Source organism: Pleurodeles waltl, chromosome 4_1 (genome assembly GCF_031143425.1).
Source record: "Pleurodeles waltl isolate 20211129_DDA chromosome 4_1, aPleWal1.hap1.20221129, whole genome shotgun sequence".
Lineage (NCBI taxonomy): Eukaryota > Metazoa > Chordata > Amphibia > Caudata > Salamandridae > Pleurodeles > Pleurodeles waltl.
This window is the reverse complement of record NC_090442.1, coordinates 708347149-708365879: the sequence shown is the minus strand read 5'-3', so window position 1 is coordinate 708365879 and position 18731 is coordinate 708347149. Positions and strand designations below refer to the sequence as shown.

The 18731-nt window shown below is 45.2% G+C and overlaps 1 protein-coding gene across 1 annotated transcript in view; it reads right to left on the bottom strand.

Moving 5' to 3' along the window:
* Positions 1–18731, bottom strand: part of LOC138288565 (uncharacterized) — a 201656-nt gene that overhangs the window by 149562 nt on the left and 33363 nt on the right. The window contains exon 3 of the mRNA XM_069230081.1: positions 3352–3441. Within this exon, the coding sequence (XP_069086182.1) occupies positions 3352–3441 (90 nt within the window). The remainder of the gene's footprint in view (positions 1–3351; positions 3442–18731) is intronic.

Here is an 18731-nt window from a genome sequence, read left to right as displayed (position 1 = left end):
TACACCTGATGTTGTATCTGATGATTGGGATGCCCAGACAGTTCTATGTTAACTGAAATGAAGGACTAGTCAGTATTTGAAAGTGATGATGTATATAGACATACAATGAATTATGGGGAAATGTTCTGCTATAATAATTGGGGACATTACTACCTGCACTGTGCCACTAGACACAGACCAATACTTAACTACACACAGTGGGAACACTGCTCAATACCACCTGTGGGGAGCCCAAAATGTTATTCAGATAGATGTACTTATTTTTCTGGGCACGACATAAAACATCCAGAGTCATACTATTTCAAATTACCTCCTTCAAAAATTATGAAAATTTTGCTAACTGATACAAAGCTGATTTATTCAGATTCCTTTGTATCCCACCTTGCAGTTGGAGGTTACGAATACTGGAAGAACATTGTACTGTATGAGGTACACAAAATTGGCAAATACAGGGTAGGGAATCTCTATTTAGAGCATGCCTGGTTCCTGTGCAAATTATATTTTTAAGTTACACCATTCAACAGACATCCTGTCTGGGGAAGGCAAAAATAAAACAAATGAACACGCTCAGTGTCACCACACCGCAAAGTTTAATGATTGGCAATTCCTGAATGTCACTGAGGAACAGCTAAATGCAAAGGTTCAGGCTTGTACCTATAACTCTTCACTTTCCAGTCCCAGCGGGTGGTTGATTTGGCCAATAGACACCAATGGATGCCAGGCATGTTTTTTTAATTCCTCATGGGATTTCAAGATTAGCCAGCCAGACCCCGATTCATCTTAGGTCAACACACTGGTATGGTTACAACATGCAATGTGGGTAAACTGTGCCAACAATGGATACAGTATAACACGTTATCCGCAGTTAAAGAACATCTTAACACTCTTTCTGATGATATAGTCTGCAGGACTTTTTGCTAGGTCCTAGGAAGACATGCTCTAAAAGATTCTTCTATGCTATGTATAATCAGATCTGGAAGCTTTCTCAGACAGAAGCTGCTGTGCGTTTAAGGCAAATAGATAAGGATTACACTAGTGCACTTTTTTCACCTTGTCACTTTGCACTGCGCTCTCACAATGCAGAAGCACCGTTGACATTATGATATTCTGGTTTTGAAATAGTTTTTTTTAATGTAAAAATAAAACTGCATTTAGGGGGTCATTACAACCTCGGCGGTCTTTTCACAAGACCTACGAGGGACCGCCGTGCTGAAGACCGCCAGTGGTGGCGGTTTTCCGCTCTGCGTATTATGACTGTTGGCAGCTCTACGTCGTTTTTCCGACGGAGAGCCGCCAACAGCCATAGTGACGGGCGGCGGGGAAGTGGAAGTGGAAGTGGAGGTTGCCACGCCAACAGAACACCGCCCAGCGAATCACGTCCTGTGATTCGCCGCGGCGGTGTTCTGTTGGCGGTGTGGTGTCGGCGGAGCTGCCCCCATGGCTCCCGTCCCCTCCCGGAGGATCGACAGAACAGGTAAGTCGATCGTCTGTTAGGGGAGGGGGGTGGGGGGTGTTGTGTGTTGTGTGGGTGCATGGGGGTGTGCGTGGGTGTATGTGGAGGGGGTGTGTGAGTGCGTGTATGCTTGCGGGGGTGTTGTGTGATTGGGAATGAGTGCGTGTACGTCTGTAGGTATGTCTGTATGGATGTGCACGTGTATGTTTATATGTGGGTGTGGGTGTGCGTGTCTGACTGTGTGTGTGGATGTTGGCATGTATGTCAGTGTGTGTGCGTGTATGTGTGTTGGTGGTGCCTGCGTGCGTGTCGGGTGTGTATGTGTAAGGTAATGTGGGGGGTCGGGGTGGGGAGGGGGGTCCTGCCTCCTTTGGGGGGTGGCAGGAGTGGTGGGGGGTGTAGGGGAGGGAGTTGGGGTGAGGGTGGGGGGTGGAGGAGACCCCTATCAGTGCCAAGGAAGGAATTCCCTGGCACTGATAGTGCTTACCGCCATGGATTTTATGGTGGTTCCTACCGCTGGAAATCCACGGCGGTAAGCCGGGTCAAAATACCGGCGGCGGTATTGTCACGGCTGCCGGGCTGGAGACCCAGGTATCCAGCCCGGCAGTCGTCTCTGCCCCGGCGGGCGGAACGGAGAAGCGGTGGATGACCATGGCGGTAACCGCCATGGTCATAATCCTCAAAAAAAGACCGCCAGCCTGTTGGCGGTCTTACCGCCGCTTTAACACCGTCCGCCAGGGTTGTAATGACCCCCTATATGTCTGAAGAATTTCCTCGTTGAAGGGGGTTCTAAAATAAAATAGTGGTTGTGGAAGTCAAGGGCTAATTTTGACCTGGGTAGGAAATCTTCATTTGAAGGAAATAGTGAAATTGGAGTTGATTCCACAAGTGGAATTACCTTTATGTTAGGAAAGATAAATTGAAGAAAATTCCACCAGCGGATTGCTCTCTCCAATGTTAGAATTTTCTTCAAGTAACTGAATATTTTCTGTTAATGCCGAGTTAAAAGTGATAAAGTATGGGTCTTCAGTGACTTACTCAAAGGAGAGAATATAAAATTCATGTTACCTCTATTAGCATGTTTTCAATTTTCAGGGAAAGTCACTAGAAAGCCTGCTGAAGAGATTGTATTTTCTTCATCCTTGATAGTTAGAGAAAAAATGTTAAATTTGCCCAAATTTACTGAAAGTGTGGCATGGAGATATGCAGCTGTTTGGGGTAAAGGATTTCGAAGGCGACATGGGCTATCTATCTTGAAGTAGATCCATGGAGAGATGAGAAATGGGGGCTACTAGGGGTGTTCAATCATTTGGCAAATTGGCATATCAGTCCATCCTTCAGTGGGAAATGTGGGATCTGCTTGGGATATGTGTTTTTACAACTGAGCTCAATTGCTAAACAACTTAGCGTTTTTGCCCAAAATTAAATTTCTGGGCTTTTAAAAAAAGTGGCCAATATTGCAAAATCTGTAACTTTTCAATTGTGTGGTTACTAGGGGATGTTGGTGAGAAGAAAGGATCAGTGGATGCACAGTTTTTTGGAAAATTATGTTTTTGAGCATTGATTCTTTTAATGCCAAATGGGCACAATTGAGAGAATATTCGATTTGCTAATTATTTTCTATTCCTTTGAAGAATGACTCTTTGTTCGTCTTTTTGCTTCATCATGTACCCACATCTCGCATATGTGCTGTTGGCATATTGCTGAAAACATACTTGTTACAATGCATTGTCAATCAATGGTACTTACATAAAGAAGTGACAAAGACAGTATATGTTATGGTAGCCAGTTTTCTAGTTGGTAGGTTATGGTATTCAAATCTCAAGAGTTAATGGATCATTAAATACCTTTGAATACAAAGAACAAATGAGATGGATATCACAAAACTGTTTTTTTACCTTCCAAGACCAGGCTATTTTCTTCGTTTTCACTGTCTAGGGGACCAGTCGTGCTCTTCCTTGTTCTCTGGTCCACGTCATTGCTTTGCCCTGTTAAGAAGAAATTAAGAATGTGGCTTTCTGCATACGTACAGAGATGAGTTTGGTAAATTCTTACACTTATTCCTAGCATTTTATTGTAAAACGTGTACACAACAGTATTTTCCAATCCTGTGAGTAGCAAGGGTGTCAGCAAGTTACTCAATGCCATGATCTGATTGGACACCTTTGCAACCCACTGGCATGGACTTTCTTAGCAGTCAGTACCTTAGCCCTGCTTCCATCTGTATCACAGCACAGCATCGATATCAAGCTTTAATAGCTGAATAAAACATTTTGCATTGCTCCTCTTCATCATCAGCCTCACTTTCTTCAGCATCCTCGACACCTATCTACTTATGCGAGTATTTGAATTACTTGTAACAGAAGGTAACGAAAGCGATAAAATCCATTAAAAGTGCACAAAGATAAGATATTAAAAGGAAAATTCGATGTGAGCAGATTAATTGCGCTGTTGAGATTCCTGGAAGATTGTAATTACAGACTTGGGATACATTTGCAACAATCCCACACATAACCTATAAGCTTTCAACCTGCCATGCTGAAGGATATCGGACTGTTATTTGGGACACGACAAGGTCCTGAAAACAGTAAGCAATACCAGAGGAAGGTACGTGTGTGTCATATCTAAAATAATTCTGCTATAATCTTACCCCAAACAGCATCAAGATGACTAAAGCTTCCAGGACTTATCTAGGAAATACAGTCATCCGGTATCAAAAGGTGTTCTATAAAATGGGCATTGTTGTAGGCATGCGCAATATTGCTAGATTATAGGGAGCACCCACTGCCCTTATATGAGCAGTGGAGTAACGTAACTGCTTCATGGTATGTTATTGTTTGAAAACCAATAAAAACTTTAAAACAAGCAGTGGCAAAGCCTATAGGTCTGGCATTGGCTGACGGCCTTTTGACAATTTTTGATTTGTTTTGAGATATTTTTTGCAAAGCTTTATTGTTTGAGAAGTACTAGGCCCTCATCAATCTAAACAAAAACATTGGCTAAAGGCAAGCATGTTGTTTTGGTCTCAAAAAGCACACATTGCCATAGTATTCCCTGACACTGAAGGGAACTACTGTGTGTGTAGAAAGACAAAGGGTTGCAAAGATAGAGCACCCTCATGAGCTTATATTTCACAATAATGTGAGCTGCTGGTATGATGTGAAAAATAAAACATCAGAAAAATAAAGGGCACTTCAAAATGAATTTACCACAGGATTGGCAAGAAACAGGACTGATAAAGCTGGAGTGTGCCCTGAGCTCTCATCTGGTAGTGCACATCCTGCTATCAAACAGGCTCTACCAACAAAGGCAAAACTAAAGTTATAATCATAATAAGGTAAAAATAAAAACACTAGCAGTGAAAGGAAGTACCTTGTATGTGAATGTACTCCTTGTGAAAGTGGTAAAAGCAGTAACTAAAAGTGAAGTTAGCCATTGGGTGAAGTAGGCTGACACATTGCCCCATGTTATATGCTGTAGTGGGTGGAAGCAAAATGTGAATGACACAAGAACAGACCAATGGATGAAAAGAGGTAGCTTAAATCCCCTTTATGTATGTATATTATACACATAGTTTTAGTAAAATCAAAAGGTCTTGGCTTACGTCCAACCTAAAAATAAATAGAAAGGTTAGGGATAACCCAGCCCACCAACCGGAAAAGTACTTTAGTGATGTTCACCAACGTTTAACTTTCATGTTAACTCTCCAGGCAAGATGATTGAACAATACTAAATACATATTGACATGACACCAACATTCAACTCCAACTAGAGAGGCAGTTCAGGAGTGAGATGAACAGTATAGAAAGCATAGATCACATTTAATACTAGAGAAAGGAAAGGAATTATGAGTGAATGGTACTAACCCATAAGTGTTTTTAATATTCAGATTATAAAAAATACATGCCCTTCATATCACCAGGCGACCTGGTTTAAGTCCCCACATAAATCTGTATGGTAAAAAAACCTATATGTACTAATAATTTGCAAGATCGCCTTCACAACATAAATTGTCCGCCATTATTTTGGATGTATTTAATAGTCACTTAAATTTCTACTTTGCAGCATACGCTGGGAACATTCAGACCATAGGTGTAAGTGTGTAAAGTGGCTCAATTTGAATGCCAACAGTATGGTCATATTTATATTTGGTTGCAGGGATGATCTTGAGTAAACTTAAGCTTCGCCTGTGTTGGCAGTCCTAAGAAGACTACTGCACTGGCGGTCTCCAGACCACCGTATTGTGATGTATGCAGGCTGAACTGCCGACCGCCAAGACAAATAGCACCCTACCGCTATGCGGCATCCAGCAACCTTGCCGCTGCACACTCGTCGCTGTCATGGCCACATGGAACCGACAAGCCCATTACAAAAATACAGTTGGCGTGGCGGTCCCCTTGCAGGAGTCAGCTCACATCGGTCGGTCGCCTTGGTGCACATTCAGCGAAGCAAAAGACAAGTTCCCATTGGATTGATTAAAAAACAACACAGCTGACCTACATTGGCCCAGTGGACACACCTGCAAATTACAATATAAAACACGCCCCTTCCCAGACTATGATCCTTTGCCTCTCCACTGCAGCATGGCAAAACAGACACCAGAGACCACTACTGCCTACCACAGACAGACTCACAATCCCATGTCCCACCTTGCACACCCTATTTCACCTTCCCTGTTAAGTAAGTCCGTCACCCACTGTAATTTACATCCATGTCACGTCCCAAAAATCCCCATTTTTAAGAAGATGAGTTGAGAGTCATTGTGGATGAAAGTATAAGAGCAGAGCCACAATTGTTTGGAGCCCAAGTCCAGAACACTCCTCAAAGTGGGAAAAAGGAAATGTGGCAAAGGATTGTTGACTGAGTGAATGCTGTAGGCACCACTCTGCGCACAAAGGAGGGCATAAGGAAGAGGTGAAATGACCTAAGGAGGAGGGTGCATTCCCTGTCCTCCAGGCAACACATGGAGTCCCTGAAGCCTGGTGGTGGTCCTCCCAGTGCCCCGTTACAACTCTTTCCCTGGGAGAAGGTCTTGGCGATCCTGCATCCAGAGGGCTTGACAGGAATTGCTGGGAGAGCGGAGTCTGGTATGTCACACCAATAAATCTGTCACAAATCCTTATTATCCTGTATATTCACATTTCACATTTTGCCACTGGGTTGTTCAACTACTTCCCAACATGCAACACCCAGAGTAGCAGAGATGTAAGCTTGTCAATGTGTATTGTCCTACAGAGCATCACATGCAACATTCCTCATTACATTCAATATATTGGAATGGAGCCTGTAACTGTGTCATCATCAAAAGATTCTGCCAGTAATATGTCAACATGTAAATGTATAGCCTCACCTAACTGCAGTGTACCAACAGATTTGTAAAAATAAACATTTGTGAAGTGTTGGGAAGTTGAGAGAATGACATGCCTACAACTACCAGAAGGCCCTGTTTCTGTAACTCAAACCAACAGGCCATTCTGTACGCGACCAAACACATGTGTGTGCCACCTTTCTAATGTCATACCCTCCCATGGGAGTTTAGCATTTGTGTATTTTTGGGAGCCAGCAAGTGACATGCCTACACCTACACCTGATCAGCACATCTAATGAGCTGCTTGAGTCTGATTGTTTCTGCAAGCTTCACACGTCAGATCAACAACTTCAATACCATGGTAACATTGCACAGTCAGCTAATATACCCCTTAAGATTATCCAAGCTCTCTACTGACTGTGACACAAAACCTTTGGATGTAGATTACACATTTCAACCAACAGCAATGTATTTTATTTCTCAACAAGTCGAGCTGGCACAGCACCTCCCCAGACAGTGTCCAGTGACCAGACTCCCAACCCACCTCTGGAGAGGGTACATTGTGCCAAGGACACAGGCTTGTAGGGGGAAGGGTACGTGGGAGGCATGCTCTGGGCCAGCGAAGTGAGGCCACTAGGCCTGCTCCTGACCAGGATAAAATCAGCCAAGTCTTGAGGGTCTATCATGAGCCCCAAGGCGTGATGGGCCAGGTGCTAACCGAACTCTGGGAAATCAAGCAGCTGCAGAGGGCCCACATCCAACAAATGGATGCCCATAATGCACACATGGCCCCCTAACAGAGGTGCTGAGGGACATCCACACAACCCTAAACAGGGCTTTGAAACCAACATCCACCATTCCTGTGGGCCCAGCACATCACGCACAAGTACATCTGTGGCAGCCACAGAAAGGGAGGCCCTGCCAGAGGACTAATCAGCCTCAGGCACCTCTGCAGCAGCTGAACCCCCCGTCCCTCGCATGCGGGGACATCCATGTAAGAATCCAGGAAGTGCGGATGGCAAGACACCCACCACTGCCAGCAAGAAACATCATTGTCAGTGTCCTCCTTTGTGTGTCACACATTCACTCTGCGGACTGATCCTGAACCCAGTTCCATTTCTGATGGGATGAGTGCTCTGGACTTTGGACTTCCAATACCGTGGCATCTATTCCTATGATTTCATTCACCATGACTGACAACTTCTCTTTTCAGTTTTATCACTTTTTCTCACATTTGTTTTCACCCTTTGCACTATAATAAATTAAACAGTCACAAACTCATTGTCTGCTGTCTTAAATGTCACACATAGCAGTGTAGATATGTAAGAACATGTGAACCATACACTGAAAAAACAAGCTTCTTGTGGAAGCAGGGATATGTTGCATGTACAAAATGTTTACCTTTGGTTCACAACCATGCCACACCAACACATACATGCAAGTATCTTGTCCAAGGTTTCTTTTATTACATTGTCAAAATCTTAGGCAGTCAAGATGTCAGAAACATAGGAAATCATACAGGTTGTAATCATACTGTGTATATGACCAACATTACAGGACGGACCTCCAGAACATGGAATGGAGGGATATATCATACATTGTCCTGTAGAATAGGCAAAATTAATTTGGTTGATGTCATCAGATGGAGCCATGCTGCATACCTCACAAAAGGATACCAACATCATAACATGCAAGATTCAGACAGATGGCAGTACAACAGTTCCTTATCACAGGGTCATTACAATCCAGTGCATCTGCATCTAGTGGTATGGCACAAACAAATGTCAGTGATGTGCCATAGGCACTTTGGCCTACCATGATGAAACACTACAACAGCTACATACAGTTCATACATTCCCAGGAACAATCCATGTTCACTTTCTATGTCCCAGCAGTCCATTAAAAAAATGTGAAACAAACAAAGCAACATTACCAAAGTGTGATTGTGTCAAAAGCTTCCGCAACAAACAGCCAAATTTAGCCAGAGCTTCACCTTCCTAATGTACTACAATTATAGTCCTTACATCATCATAACAAGTGTTCATTGCACAGTCAAAGTCATGACATCTCATGACATACATACACTCATGAGAGTGTAAATCAGCTCCTTCCTCTTCACCACTAGCATCATTTGGCATTTCAGAATTCTCACCCAGTGGCACCTTAGGCTCCCATCCTCTGGCATGTAAGGGGTGTTCCTGTGCATGGTGATGTTATGGAGCATGCATCTGGCCACAGTGATTTCAAACACCTTCCCGGGTGAGTAGAGGAGGGCTTCCCCCAGTCTTGGCCAGACAGCAAAATCTGGCCTTCACGAGTCCAAAAGCCTGCTCCACTGGCCACTGTGTTCTTCCATGGGCCTCATTGAAGCAGACTTCCCCTGGCTTAATTAATTTCCTCAGCGGTGTTAACAACCAAGGACTGTTGGGATATGCTGAGTCTCCTGTTTTGTATTGAGACATAAGTGTTACAATGAGTCACACACTTCCTGATTATAGCACCAGACATTGCACACACAAAGTTAGGACAGATGTTACTTACCAACAAGCCAGGCCCTCTCTGGTTGCAGTTGTGACATCTGCCGGAGCATGGAGCTGTTCCGCATTACAAATGAATCATGGGCTGAACCTGGGAACCAGGCACAGACTTTAGAAATGTTCAAATCTGGCAAGCAGACAACTTGCATGTTAATAGAATGGAAGTTCTTCCTGTTGCAATTGACTTGCTCACTTGCATGTGGTGGCACTAATGCAATATGTGTGCCCCAATGGCTCCCACCACATGTGGGAGGCAGCTAGATCCATAAAAGTCAACATTTACATTTGCTAAATCCTCACATCTGGGGAACCTTATTTAGCTGTCAATGTGTTTCAGCATTGCTGATAGCACATTTTTTAACACACCACTGAACACTGGTCTTGACATACTGCCAAATATAGCCACTGTATATTGAAATGACCCTTTGGCCAGTACTGCCTTGAGTCTCACAATGGGTGGTATATATGTCAGATTAGTGTTCTCAGGCATGAGATCTAGCTCAAACTGATGACAGAAATCCAGGGTTGTTTGCGTATTCACACAGAACTGTTTTATCATGCTATGTTCTTCCATGGTCTCAGGGTCTGGTTATGGACAGTAGACTGGAGGTTGTCACCACCTCCCTCTACCAGGGTACCTAATTGTGGAATCAGATGATTTGAAGCATTAGTCACTGTGCCCAGACCAACATATCTGATGAGTGACAACAAAGTCATGTGGCAAAATATTACTGACAGAAAATACATTACACCCATTACACATCAAAACAGTCTGCTACTCAAGGTCCAGCTATGATCCCCATGGTTGTCTAGACATGTGTCTACAACATATATGCACATATAACACACCCATCTGCTTCTCTTGTGCCCCTTGATATTGTAAAGGAGGATTACAGTGCACTCTGGTAATATGGCATCTATGACCAGAAACACACTACACTGATGATTGTGTAGGAGTGCACATTTATACATGCTCTGACACATTTTACAGTCTGCAAAACTGTAGTTTCAAGCGCTGAAATGGCAGATGCCTGACCTCGTTCATTGGACTTTAGGAAACTGCCTTCGCCTGCATAAGTCAACAGCCCGGTGGGCGTTTTCAACCATTGCGGTCACAGGCATAGGCTAATGGTATTGACTGTGACAGTCGCGGGCCAATGGCTGTGGCTGTTGACTGGTATGACTTGATACATGACATGCATGTGGCGTTTTGGAAAATTACTCACTGCCATCAACACTTCCACCACGTCAGCCTCTGTGTGCCACCTCTGAGAGCAATCATCCCAGGCAAAGCATGTGAAAGGGCCCCTGCCTTCTCCCCAGAGGAGATGGAGAGGCTGGTGGAAGAGTTTCTTTGCCCTGTATGGCCAGCTCTATGGCTCACCAGAGGAGCAGGTACCTACCTCATTGGTATATTTGACTCTGTTCAACATGACCCTTTCCTTCCTCATAACCTACAATGTGACTCTGAGTCCCAGTGAGTTATTTAGGTGCCTGTTGTCACAATCTGTGGTTTATACATAGGATGTACAGGTTGTGGAGTGTGCAGCCCTGTACTCTGTGTATTTCAAATGACCATTGTTTTGTGTGATGTGTGATAAGCCCTAGATCCTCCTTGTTTTGCCTTCATATGTCTATGCAAGTGAACTTTACAGACAAACAATGATACATGTGATGATCTGATGATGGTGAATGACACAGTAAATATATTGGCATTACAGCATGAGATGTGTATGTATACTGTTTGAGTCAGTTGAGGATGTTGGTAGCAATGTGTAAAGTCCCACTGATCATTCACCGCAGATCTAGCCTTGGTAAACTGTGGTATGACAACAAAGTAAATCTCATGGAGCCCTTCAGAATGCAACAACAACACTGAGCTCATTTATTGGATGGCCACAGGATGTAATGTCATGCATGAAAGTGACAGAAATATGATGTTCATGAGGGTTCTGTATGCTCAGCCTGCAGAGGGCAAGGCCTGTCAAAACCTTTTCACAGTATGGGGCAGGCTAGTGCACAGTAACTGTGACTATGCAACTGAGGCACCAGGCCCACTCATTGTAGACCTTCAGATCCTTGGATGTGGCCAAAATGAGTCTTCAGAAGCAAGATGTGGCCTGAATGCTTTTACATTGACTACATTAGGAATGGAGATTGAGGTAACCACCGGACCTGGTACTCATTTCTATTGACCCTCATTGTCAGTGTGTGATAATGACTTATGAGAGGACCCTTACTCCCACAGGTCTGTTGTCACCTTTCCATAAGTCATGTTTGTACAGTGCAGGTCTAGTGCACAAGTGACAAACACACAGTGCAGATAGTTGGTTAATTTAGAGGAAACCATGACATGTGAATCACTAGCTTTGTAACATGCAAACAATCCCACCAAACATACCATGCTAGGTTGTATGTCATCTCTGTCTGAGTACCACATATGGTAACAGGTGTCTCCTGTGATACCCGTACATACCACACAAACCCACACAGAAGTGTTATGAGATTCCATTAGTTAGACAACATGTTGACACATCCGCAGAGAAGAAGCTTTCAGTGACACCCATACTAGCCCTTTTATTGTCACCTAAGTCTTAGAGTGTAGTCGGTTACTTGGTAGTTCCCTGTATGAACCGTATGCAGCAAGTCATTGTGCCTCGATGGAAAGGTGTCGGTACAACCATGCACAAGTAGTTTTCCCTTCAGAATATCACAGTGGTGTGTCCTGTCTCATTGTGGCTCACATCACAGTACAGGTTGCTTAGGTCTGGGCTACATGATGTCAGTGGGCTTGCTTAGTCAGTGTAGGCCATGTCCAGGGTTGTGGATAGTCAGCAGGTGACTCCAAACGTGTGTATTTGTGTTCCCATACATATCACCACATAGTGTGTTTCCAATTACAAAACGCTTGTGCTAGGTGTTTCCGAGATGTGTATTAAACAACCAGTCAACCATTAAAAAAATTAAATAGTGACCTCCTAATTTGTCTATTGCATCCATTCAGATCAACGCCCATCAGAAGCAAGGGATTTGGAGAGCCATCGCCTGGAATGTGCGGATCCTGGGGCAGTGCTTCCAATGTCAGAAAAGGTGGGAGGACCTGAGACGCTGGGCCTGGAAGATTGCAGAGGTCCAGCTGGGGCTGTTGTCCCAACATGGGCGTGGCACATGCCGGACCTTGACTCCCCTGATGGCCAGCATACTCGTGCTAGCCTACCCCTAACTTGATGGGTGTTTAAGGGAAGCAAAGCAGCTACAAGGGGGTAAGTCCTGGGCAGATTCCTGCCTGTTACATTGCCAAGTTGATGTGTTAGAGGCAGCCACCCCCCCATGACTATTGGAGATGGCCCATGTACAATATACAAGATGAGTTGTTGATTGTGTCGGTGTGGTGGTTGCTGTATGCTGATGTTCTTTGCCTGTTGTCCTAGTGACCAGGCACACAACAGAGTACAGTCCACTACCAATATACTCTCTTGGGCAGACACATGGCTGAGTACAGGGGTCAATCATCTCATTTTGTTTCATGGTGTGGGTTTCATTTGTACCCAACAGGCACTTTGGCCCTCATTATGATCTTGGCGGTCCAAACAGTGGACCACCGAGATCAGCACCGCGGAAGGACTGCCAGTGCTGGCAGTCCTATGACTGCCATATAATGACGTCCGGAGCCTCACCGCCATTAATGGCAGTGAGAGCCGCCAGTCGCCATGCTGGTGGTCTTTGGCGGAGGTGGATGCTGCTCCACCTTCAACGCTACTTCTGCCAATGACCGCCGCACCTATTATGATGCAATAATAGGTGTGGCGGTGTGTGGAGACGAAGCAATGCCAGCGGAGCAGCATTCAGGGAGCCTGTTCCCTCCCGGAGCAGCACCATGGAAAAGGTAAGTGCTGTCCGAGAGGGAAGAGAAGGATGAGGGGCCCTAAATGGATTTGGAGGGGTGGGGGATGGTGAAGAGGGTTGGCAAGGGCCTACAGGGAGATCTGGGGGTGGAAGGGTAGGGTTTCAATTTAGGGTTCGGATGTGGTTGGGAGTTGTGGCAGTGGGGGGGGGGGGGGCTGGCGTGTCACATACTGGTGACAGGAATGAGTATTCCTGTCACCAGTATGCTTTCTGCCAGGGATTACCTGGCGGGGTTTCCCACCAGGAAATCTCTGGTGGAAATGGGATCATTATCCCACTGGCAGTCTATGGTCGACCGTCGGGTCGAAGGTAGCTACCTTCGGTACGGCGGTTGACTCAGGCCTTGGGGTGGGTGGTAGTGAACTGGCTGCGCTGCAGCCAGTTCACTACTAGCATCATTGTATGGCGGTCGAGCACCGCCATGTTGTCAGTGGTCATACCGTCACCGCCGGCATGGCAGTGCTCGAATGCCAAGTTCATAATGAGGGCCTTTGTCTTCAGTGTATCAGCCCCAGCATAAAAACATGAGATAATAGATCATTGTACTCAGCCATTTGTCTGCTCAAGTGAGCATGTTTGCATCTGTACCCAACAGGCCACTTGTTTTTAGTGTGTCAAGAGTGCTGGTGCCTCATTACTGTCTCCCATGTGATAGTGGCCATCATAAATGTGACATGGCATACATTGTCCTTTGTATGCAGTCAGTGAGCAATACTTGCCCTTGGTAAGTAGTGAATGTACATTAACATGATTTAGGTGACATCACTGTTGGCAACAGTACTGCTGCTGACATGTTAGCATATGTACCTTGCACTTTTGTAGTACCATTTCCACTACTGTTTCATACATGTTCTATCTGTCTTCATGGGATGATGTCTGATTCCATCACATATGTGTGCATACTCAAATCTGTTGGAAGATATTTGTGTATGATGAGTATGCAGTTCATGTGGTACCACAGACAGGAGTGTGTGGACATTGTTTATTGGGTCACACATACCCTAAGCCGTTACTCCATGTAATTTCTCATGGACAATTGCAGGTGCAATGATGGACATGACAGGCAGACCTACAGTACTTACTCACAGTGTACATTTCCATGCCATTGATTTTGAGTCATTTGGCTACATGCTTTGCACATGTCAATTGTTGTGTAGGTTCATTACCTGACTGTTGACATGCATCAGGGAGTGACATGCAAAGGTTTTGTAGTAGTATGTGAGTGTGTACACGCTAATCCAGTGGAATCTGTGTTTGCATGGGAAAAAGGTACAGCGATGTAACATGGAAAATGTGCCTTTTCCATGTTAAAGGTCTTCTTCAGATGATGGAGATTCCCTGAGCCATAACAATGGACTATTGGCTTTTAGTTATGCAATGTCAGAAGGTTGTGCTCAGCAGTACCAAGCTAGACAGGTTGATTTCCCTAGGCCTAGCTGATTCATTGTGCTGTGGATAATTCTCGACAAATGTCCCAGACATTTTGACCATATTTTCTCCATTGTACATATCAGTGCAAGATGTGTCATCTAGCAAAGCAACATTAGTACTACTCCCATGAGACTATTCAGACAATGTACATATTTTAAAGTAGCTATTGTTGAGTTTTTACAGTGTGACATGAGTATGTAAATGTCACCTTCTTCGCGCTACTGTACTTGCTACTGCAACATGGCTGGATTATTTGCTCAACAATTCCTCATGATGTGGTATTGTGTATGTATACATATGCTGATAGCAGGACCTTGTGTTGAGTCTGTTAGAATGGGTGAGGGGCTACAAAAGCCAAACAATTGAAGGTGACAAGGTTTCCTTCTTGATGTATGGGTATTGTGATTGGACAACTTCACTTATGTAATTGAAGTTGTATGTGAATCTGATTTTCCTGTGTGCAAATGTTTACAATTCATGCAGCATGCATGCATGTAGTGTAGTAAATGTTGGCAGCACTTTGGAGGACCTTGTGGCTGGGGGCTACTGTACATTTTGGTAATGTTTTGTGTTCAAAGCTTTTGTTCAAGTGTGTTGAGGCACATGGAATGACCCAATTTGTATTTGTGATTTCTGCATCATCCAAGGCAAGCGGAGGAGACAGAGCAGACATCAGTGGGGAAGCAGCTGACCACAGTACCTCTGGTCACGAGATACCAGACATGGAGGGACCCAGTGGCCCAGAGGGTGAGGGGAGTGCCAAAGAGGACACCGGCTCCACATCATCATCTTCAGAGTCGACCTACAGTTGATACTCCCTAGTGGTGGCGGAACACTCAGGACCTGCTCCTGTTACATCCTTGTCCGCCACCCCCATTCGATCTCCACCCTCCCTGTGGCTCTTCATCCAACTGGCCGGGCATGCTCCCCCAAGAGGGTAGCCATCTCCTTCGCACCTGGTACCTCACCCCCTGCCTCTATTACCTCTGCTGCCCTGAGTGAGGAGGTTATTGACCTCACTCCTGAGGAGTATCTCTGTGGGCCAGAAGGCCATTGTGAATGCAATCCAGGTGCAGGGCACCCAGCTCCAACAGATAGTTGCATACCTGGGAGGCATTCATAGTGCTATGTCTGGCCTACAGAGATCTTTTCAGGCTCTAGCCTCCTCCCTCACAGCAGCCTTCCATCCCTCATAATCCCCCCACCACAATCCTCTTCCCCATCCAATTTCCCTATTCTCATACCTGTCCAAAGCACACTCACACATATGCATGCACACACCTCACACATAAACACAAATACCACAAAACACACAGGCACTCAACAGTTACTCACCCCATTCACAACCACATCCACCATACCTCCAGACACCACCCCAACACACACTGATAAAGCCACTACTTCCACCATATCCCCAGACATCACCTCCACACCCACAGACCCAGCCACCACTCACCCCATATCCCCAGACACCACCCACACACACAGACAGACCCACCATTCCCACCATACCCCAGACACCACCCCAACACCCGCAAACAAAGCCACCACATCCACCATACCCCAGACACCACCTCAACACACACAGACACACCCACCTTACCCATCACATCACATCCCAGCCCACCAAGAAACACAAACATCCACACTCACACATGCCAACAGAACATAAAGATACTTTAGACACATACACAGCAGCCCCAACAACACAAAGCCACAGCAGACACAGGCACTTCCTAAACCTCCCAACCCCTAATCCCTCCTATACACACTCCGCATTTTCCCCTGGAAAGTTTCTTGTTTGGCCTTGCCTTTACTCCTGTGAAACCCCCCTCTCAAATCCAAAAGGACCCCGCCCACAACCCAATTCATCCCTTCCACGTCCAAGTCCTCTCCGGTGACACCTGCTCCCCCCAAACCCAGCCATACCCCACCCGCACCCAGGAAGAAACACACCCCTCCCAAAGTGAAGCCCATCCCTTCCAAAACTAAACCCACCCATCCTAAACCCGAACCCACCCCACCCAAGGGTGATCATTGAGATGCCTGGACTGCCCGTTAGATATCTCTTCCAGTGGAAGTTCCTGTGACGGTGATTAGTGAGGCACGTTTTGGGGCACAGGAGTGTGCTATGCACATGTTTTTGTGGACTGCTCATTGGCCGTTTCTCCATTTTTGGAGTTTTGTCAATAAAGTTAATTTGGTTGTTGTGGTAAACATTGCTCCTGCCGTTACTTTTCTACCTTTTTGATGTTCATGTATAATTTCTGATTTCTGATTACAGTTGTGTTTGTTTAACCCTGACTGATGATCCATTTGATGCAGTGGTGAAGATCGGACTTTGGAACCAGTGCTGGAGTCATCCCGGACATGGGGAGATGTTGGATGGATGGAGGTGTGGGATGTAATCAAATTGGGGTGACATTGCATTGGGTGTTGTTTCATATGGGAAGTACTTCATATTGGCTTGGCCATTGTCAACATCTATTGGGTTTCATTTCTCCCCCGATATAGATTGGACGTTTGTATCACGTGTGCAGACTAGAGGTTTGTTTGTCAACACATAGAGGGTGTCAAGTTGTGCTACCTTCCTGTACAATTGAATGGACATGTCCATTTTGATGTGTGTACCTTACACCTACTTTATCTAACTGTGTGACCCATGCTCTTACCATTGTATTTTCTGTCTAGACTTGCACTTACACATTTGCCACATGGGCATGACATTTGGTAATGCTAGTAGTTGTCCCTGACATTCATCAGGCCACAGTTCTTGTGCAAATAGTGGTTTAGAGGCATGTGCAAAATGCTTTGCGTCCCAAGGCAGCATCTTTCCTGTGGTCCCCCTGATGCCACTATGCCTATTGTGCAGGGATTGTTTACACTGTATGTTGTGGATGTTTGTTACACAAATTATTCTGCATCCCATTTACCTTACATTCTCTTGCATTGTGGGTGATATGTGTGAGTCCTTTACAAGGATGTTGCATAGGAGGTATGTTTGGGTTCAATGACACATTCATACAGATGTATCTGTTATGTCACAACAGGCCATGGCATGTGAACAATGTGAGGGTGTCACTTCAATTTGTAGGTGTGAAATTGATGAGGATCTGCTGTTGTGTGACACAATATTATGAACACATCACTATCCCTGTGACTGTGATGTGCGCACATTGAAAGTTTTCTAGTGTGTGACAGTGCAGTGTCAGTGACCTGGCCAAAGGGACTGTGATTGTGACATACTTTGTGTATGACTCAGAACAAGGACACAGACAATCTTTTGAACCAGGGAGCACAGCCCACAAACCAGATCAATGGCGGCCCATCGAGTTGCTCTGGATTCCTGGAAAACTCATATGTGTTTGGTTTAACGTCGGTTGCATCCAGAACTACAAGATTTTATGCACCATTGAGCAGCACAAGCAGCAGCAGAATGTGTATGATCAACTCCATGACAGCACCAAATGTGTGAAGCTGAGTACAGGTGAGTTTTGGCCTTGTATACATCCCTTTCCGCCAGCTGAGTTGTGGTGGTTGGACCACCACAGTCAGGTCAGAGGACAGCAACATTGGGATTGGAGCGGCAGTTGCACTGGCAGTCTGCCCTCCGACAGACACATTGGCTTCTCTCACCAATGCCGCAGTCTATTATTGCTGGCGGTGTGGGCCGTACCACAGTGGTCTTTTGTCTATGTCACTTCATGCATTGTAGTACGGTAGTCAGACTGCCAATATGGTGGCAGTCGGATCGCCATTGCTGCCATGGCAGTCCCCAGACCGCCAAATTTATAATCAGGCCCTAAGAATCTAGAATTTCTTATTAATGAAGATCAACCACTTGCACCACAGGTAAATTGTTACAAGTTCAACAATCTGCCAACTGAAGATTCTGCCAACAGTGTTACCTCTCTTGCCCCCTGCAAATGTATCCACAAAGACTGCCATTTCACTTATCTTGACTATGGGAATTTTTTTTTTTTACCTGTGTCTGTCATCTGTATTATCTGTAACCTCTGATCATCCCAAATGTGGCTTCATTTTTCTTGGTGTCAATATTTTTAGAGGAAGCTGCAGAATAGATTGAGAGGCCTAG